Source organism: Antrostomus carolinensis, unplaced genomic scaffold (genome assembly GCF_000700745.2).
Source record: "Antrostomus carolinensis isolate BGI_N321 unplaced genomic scaffold, ASM70074v2 scaffold8736, whole genome shotgun sequence".
In the NCBI taxonomy this organism is placed as follows: domain Eukaryota; kingdom Metazoa; phylum Chordata; class Aves; order Caprimulgiformes; family Caprimulgidae; genus Antrostomus; species Antrostomus carolinensis.
In genome coordinates, this window is record NW_010321135.1 from 3492 (window position 1) to 10012 (window position 6521).

General features: G+C 41.5%; 1 protein-coding gene across 1 annotated transcript in view; it reads left to right on the forward strand.

Annotated features, from left to right (window-relative positions):
* Positions 1 to 205: 205 nt before the first annotated feature.
* Positions 206 to 6521, forward strand: part of LOC104526373 (serine/threonine-protein kinase PAK 1-like) — a gene marked incomplete at its 3' end in the record, with an annotated part of 10903 nt that continues 4587 nt past the window's right edge. Inside the window, exons 1-2 of the mRNA XM_010169809.1 lie at positions 206 to 412; positions 5300 to 5400. Coding sequence (XP_010168111.1) covers positions 223 to 412; positions 5300 to 5400 — 291 coding nt within the window. The remainder of the gene's footprint in view (positions 413 to 5299; positions 5401 to 6521) is intronic.

Sequence of the window (6521 nt, forward strand, 5' to 3'; positions counted from 1 at the left end):
AATAACTCAAACACTTGAATATGGTTTTGTTAACAGAAAAAAATTTGGAGCTTGTCTAGAATTTGTTGCGCTGACACTTGGTCTGTGTTGATACGAGGTTACAGGCTAGTCTGCAAGTACCTTCTTGTGTTTTATTTGTCAGTATGTGATTCTAATTCACAAAAAATAAATTCTTCTTTCTTTTCTTTTTCCTATTCCTAGTAACGGCCTCCCCAGCTGAAGATGTCTAACAATGGAGTTGAAACAGAAGACAAACCTCCTGCTCCTCCGATGAGAAATACCAGCACTATGATTGGATCAGGAAGCAAAGACTCTGGGACTTTAAACCATGGCTCAAAACCTTTGCCTCCCAACCCAGAAGAAAAGAAAAGGAAGGACCGATTTTACCGATCTATTTTACCAGGAGATAAAAGTACAGTATTTTGTCTCTCTTTATAAACCTCCTGTCTGAATGTTGCTCTGAATGACCTTAATTCAGCACCTGGTGCTTAGTCATGGTTTAAGTTTTAGAAAATGTCATGTGGTTGTTTCCTGCATAACTGTCTTGCTCATTTTGGGGTACATAAGGTGCTGACTGAAGATCTGGTTTTTCTAATGATGAATCCTGCCACATTTAATCCATCCCATTTTGGTTTGTGCTTTTTTTCCCCTTTTTTGTTTTTAGTTCCCCTTAAATTATGAGGGCAGTGTCCCTGAAAACTGGGACTACCACCTTCCATCCTGACTTGTCCTTAATTGTCTTGAAAATCATATATTTTTGCATTTTTGTACCAATTGCCAGCTGGTCAGTTAAAGCTGGCATTGGCAGTTGCTTTGGTGGGGAGCAGGGGGAGGTCTTCTTTTTGTTTGTTATTTTAAACAGCAAATAATTTGAGTTAAGCATGACTAACAGGCCATCTCCTGCCAGACACTGTCTACTTGCTGTTAAGAATAATCCATTACTGCAAATTCTTGCACTTCTCTTGTGAACTGAAGGAATTTTCTCTTGTTATAGGGACTGTAACAGATGGAAATGGAGATAGGAACTGTGAACTGTACATGAAATTCTAATTTTTAAGATTAGGATATTTTAAAAACCTCTCTCTCTCTCTCTCTCTCATGAATCTTTTGGAGTGATGTAAGAAGAAAAAAAATCTCCATCCCCTAATATGTGCTGGGTTCTTTTTATATCTGACCTATTTTTTGGAGTTCCTCTTTCTAATACATCAGCTTTTTGTAGACTCTGCATTGCAATGATATCTGGACACTGGATAACTAAAGTCAAGCCTAGATATCTTCAACTTCCTCAGCTTCAGGTGGGAGGCTGCATCCTTAATTTTTTGTTAGTGAAAAGTCAAATTGAAGTGATACTTCCACTAATCTAAATAAACAAGATCTAGGTTTATTTTCTACAAAATATTGCGGCATTTATTATTATTAATATTATTAATTAGATACATTCAGCAACTTTGGATTATTTTACAACGTGGATTTTTGATTCTGCAATCCAGAAACCCATGAACTCAATGTTAAAAGTTTGCTGGATCTCGGTGAGAATTTCCCATTCTGAGTATTAATCCTAAAGAGCCGCAGGATTTTTGTGTCGGCTTACTTAAGGGAGTGAGGTTTTTAAATCTCTAGGCTCAACAGTTGCAGAGAACAAAGAAATCACCTGAAATTTATAAGAAAGTAAAAAAAAAATACAACCTGAAATGCTCTTTTGAACTGGATTTTTAAAGGAGAGCTGCAAAAATGAACGGTTTGGGTAAAATCAGCAGACAGGCTGCCGCTGATTTGAAGACGCCTACGTTTACTGAAGATTGGCCAACGTGGCAGATGCTTCAAGACATGAGAGATTTTTGTTTAGCCAAGCCCAGCAGAGCCTTCTGTTATAATACACCTGCCCAAATGAGAATGGTTGCTTCTGTCCTCTAATTCCTGTTGAGCAAAAAAAAAAAAACCACCCCAAAACTTTTAACACTGTCACCTTTACTTCAGATTGGTTGGTTTTCATCTTATGAAAATTTCTTCTAATCAAATTCCCAGTGCCTCCTACTGCTTAAACATTAATGAAATTCCCAGGTGTTCAGACACGTCTCTTTAGCTTGTGCCTGAAATAAATTGGGTTTGTTTATTAATTTGGCTGGGCTAAAAGAGGAATTGGGTTTTGTTCAGTTAGAGGGATGTTATTTTGGGCAAATCCATGACCTTTGGATCCTTACCGAGGGGAAACCAGAGATTTGTGTGTAACCTCTACTGGGGTTGCAAAAAACCTGCTAAGATCTGAAATGCTCAGCAGTTAATTTTGCTAGCGAATGTGGATGTGGGCTTTTATGCTGTAGCCTGAGAGATGCTGAAGTTGATGCTGTCAGTCCCTTTGGAGAGGTGGTAGGTCTTTATTCTGAGCAGGGAACAGTACTGGAGCAGGTACTTTACAAAGGATGGATGGATGGGAAAGATGGTACAGGGGTTGTGCTTTATCAAAAGTGCAGCTGGAACATGTGGAGTCCTGCTATGGAACAGGCAACAGACCTGTTGAGAGCTTGTGGGTCTGGATCAGAGAGGAGACCAACAAAGGGGGACATCTTGGAGGCAGCTTTTATAGATCACTGGGTCCAGAAGGATGGTTCTAGCTGAAGGCACTTAGGTGAGTGTCTCTGCCATTGTATTACCCCTGGGCATGAACAGAGCTGTGGTTGCTGGCTGAACGGATATTGGAACAGTTGGTTGCAGAGAAGTTTGTTGGAATTTGGGTGTGTGGCAGGGAGCTCAGGCTGTCTGAATGTGGAAATAAAAACCACTTAAGTGTATTTACTTCTGGATAGCAACTTAATACCCTTTGGCTTTTTATTTTTTTTTTTTAGGGATACATTCAAATCTACTGTGGCAGTCATCCTGGCCCACACGTGAGTGTAGAGCACACGTGCGGCACTTCTGCATGGGGGTGCTGGTACAAGTGCCCTCTTAGAATCATAGAATCACAGACTGGTTTGGGTTAGAAGGGACCTTAAAGATCATCCAGTTCCAACCCCCTTGCTATAAACAGGGACAAATTCCACTAGACCAGGTTGCTCAAAGCCTCATCCAGCCTGACCTTCAACACTTCCAGGGAGGGGGCATCCACAACTTCCTTGGGCAACCTGTTTCAGTGTCTCACCACCCTCACAGTGAAGAACTTCTTCCTAATATCTCATCTAAACCTCCCCTCTTTCAGCTTAAACCCATTTCTCCTTGTTTTGTCATTAACTGCCCTTATGAAAAGTCCTTCCTCTTCTTCCTCACCTGAGTGATGGGCTTTGAGGCTGAGCTGCCACCTTACTCTTTGACTTGGAGTAATGGACTGATCCTGAGAGAAGGCTTAGGGGAGATCTTATAGCGGCTTCCAGTACCTGAAGGGGGCCTACAAGAAAGCTGGGGAGGGACTTTTCCTAAGGGCAGTTAATGACAGAACAAGGGGAAATGGCTTGAAACTGGAAGAAGGGAGGGTTAGATTAGATATTAGGAAGAAATTATTTGGTGTGAGGGTGGTGAGACAGTGTCCCAGGTTGGCCAGAGAAGCTGTGGCTGCTCCTCCCTGGAAGTGTTTAAGGCCAGGTTGGATGAGGCTTTGAGCAACCTGGTCTAGTGGAAGGTGTCCCTGCTGCTGGCAGGGGGGTTGGAACTGGATGAGCTTTAAGGTCCCTTCCAATCCAAACCATTCTATGATTCTATTCTGTGATCCTGTAGACAGGACTGTAGAACATGGTGCCTCTGATGACTCTCTCTTCATCTCTTTTCCTCTTGCTTTCCATCCACCACTACTGCACGCTGCTTTTTCTCTATACCTGCTGGATGCAGATGCTTGTTCCTGTTTTTTGGCAGGCCTCCGTGCTGCAGATGCTCACCATCTGCTAACCAGCAGCTGCTTCTGTCTCCTCCTAGCTTTCCCCTCTGCGATGGCTCCTCCAGCATCGCAGCTTTCTCCTCTCCTTCCCCATGGCAACTCTGAGTCTTCTACGATTCAGCTTCCACCCCTCCATCCCCTTTGTTTGAAAGAGGGATTGAAAACAATCTGTTCCATCTTCATGTCCCAAATGGAGCATCTGATCCTTTTCTTTCTCCAAAATTACTCTGTGCAACAGTAATTTTGTAATGCCACAGAGAACAGTGTTAGAGCTGATACTGAAGGAAACAGGATTTGGTCCTTTGGGGCAAGACCTGACCTTCTCTACAGAGCTAGCCACCAGCAGTGTCTTAAATAATTGCATATTGAGCATTAGCCTCACAGGTTTCTGAAATACCTGGGGTTTGGCATTGCCAAAAATGCACTGGGGAATGTCAGCCACGATACAAATTCTATTTGGCTTTAGCTACAGAAGGTAGCAACTGGGAAACATAAGTGGTTTAGTCACCTTCTCCTGACTCTGCTTATTTTATAACTGCAAGCAGCAGCAAATCTGAGTAGTACGTGGATGGTTCTTAAACTGTTCCCAGTTTCTTGGGTACAGTAAATATTAAAAGGAAGGTGGAGTCCTTAATAAGTCATGAATATGGATGAACTTAATCCAAGGCATAATGATAATCTTGTTTGAAGACCTGAAGACTTGAAAATTTGCAGCGTGCATCTGCTTTGATTTATTTCCTTTCCTGTTTCGTCATGACTTCTGCTCCTCACCTGCCAGATTCTGCCCTCTTGCTTTGTGTCTTCAAAGCTCGTTATTAAAACCACATTTAGTTCATTTTGTGAGCAGAAAGATGGAAATGGTTTTGCTCATGTAGGATTTTACAGCAGAAGCACGCACGTTATATTCAGTTTTCTTTATAAACACTTGTTTTGAGGAAGTGGAATGAAGGAAGCAATTTATAAGCAGTATTTGTAGTTAATTTTATCCCTGTCTTAATATGAGAGGCGACTGTATATTTAACAGCACTTTTTTTTTTTTTTTTAAAAGGTTGCTTTAAACAGCAAATAAAAAATGTGTTCAAAACTGCATGGCTTCCACTTACTGCCACTGTAGTGCTTTTGACTCTGACCTGTCTAAGTTTGAGTGGATATTTTAGGTAAATAGCTCTTGTTGCTGTTGAGTCTAGCCCTACCCTACTTGACATACCCAAAATATCAGTTTCCTTGTCTATCAGGCTTGTCCTGTGAATTTTGTTGGCCACTCACTGTGGCTGTTCTTAAATAAGGTAAAAAAAATTTTAAACTTGCTGTTTGTCTGCTCCAAATCCTTTAAGTAGCAAAAGAAGGGTGTTCTTGGGTAGGTAAATTGGAAGCTATTGGAGAGATTTTAATTCTTGATGGATTTATGGATTTTCTTTTTGTTATTTTCTCTTTCAGCAAATAAAAAGAAAGAGAAAGAGCGGCCAGAGATCTCCCTGCCTTCAGACTTTGAACACACGATTCATGTGGGGTTTGATGCAGTCACGGGAGAATTCACAGTAAGTGAATCTGGAGGAAAGGAGGACTGTGTGGTTTGGCTTATTGCTGAGAGGAGCCAGGACCCATTAATCTTTCATACAGTAATGCTGGAAAGGCTATTACCATCATCTAGTTTGATCTCCTTTGAAATGTGTCTGCAGAGGTTACCCACTAATTCAACAAACCATGATATAAGTGTTGGCACATCCCAGGAGCCCAGGCTGCCAGCAAACTTTTCCTTTCTTGTTTTTATGGATAATGTGGACAGGAAAACATGGTATATCTCTCCTCCCTTCCCCTCTCCTCTTCTTCTCGAGCTGGATTAGGTCTACAGCATAGTGTGTGTCTACTCACTAGGGCTCTGAGAGGTCCCCTTTAGGAGGCACATAATGATTTAGGACAGAATGTGTGTGCTGTCCTAAGGCTAAATCTCAGATGCTTTTGTTTTGTTTTTTAATTGACATGCAAAATCTATGAAGACAAAGTTGTATTTCATCATATTATTCTTCTTAATTTGATTACGAGATAGTATTTAATAGCAGCAGAAGTTGTTTGTGAGCAAGCTGTTTTTACCTGTCTTTAATATGCTGCTTTTTCAGGGACTTTGCCCTCCTAACCTGAATCATGTGCACGGTTGTGTTTTGCGTGTCAGCCTCTAGACTTCCCCAAGTATGTCCCAGTGGAGCATTATCTGAGTGGTGGATCCAGCCATCCTTTAGAACAGGGAGGGTAACTTTATTGATAAAGGATCCCACTCACTTGCCACTTCATCTTACTCTTCTGATGGTGAAAGGTACAAGTCAGGTTGTACTCCAGATTTATTTATTTTCTGGCTGAAATGATGTCCCTGTAATGAATGTGAGGTTAACATCTCTGCTTTCCCAGCTCTAGTTACAGTAGGCAACAAATGGCTGTTATCAAGGAACTATCGCTACAAGAAAACCCAAATGAATGTTACAAGTCTATTGTGCTGGGTGATACATGGTGTATGTCACAGAATCCCAGAATTGCCTCACTTGGAAAAGACCTTTAAGCCTCATAGAGTCCAACCATGAACTCAACACTGACAAGTCCCCTATGACTAACCCATGTCCCTCAGCACTGTGTCTACACGACTCTTCAATCCCTCCAGGGATGGGGA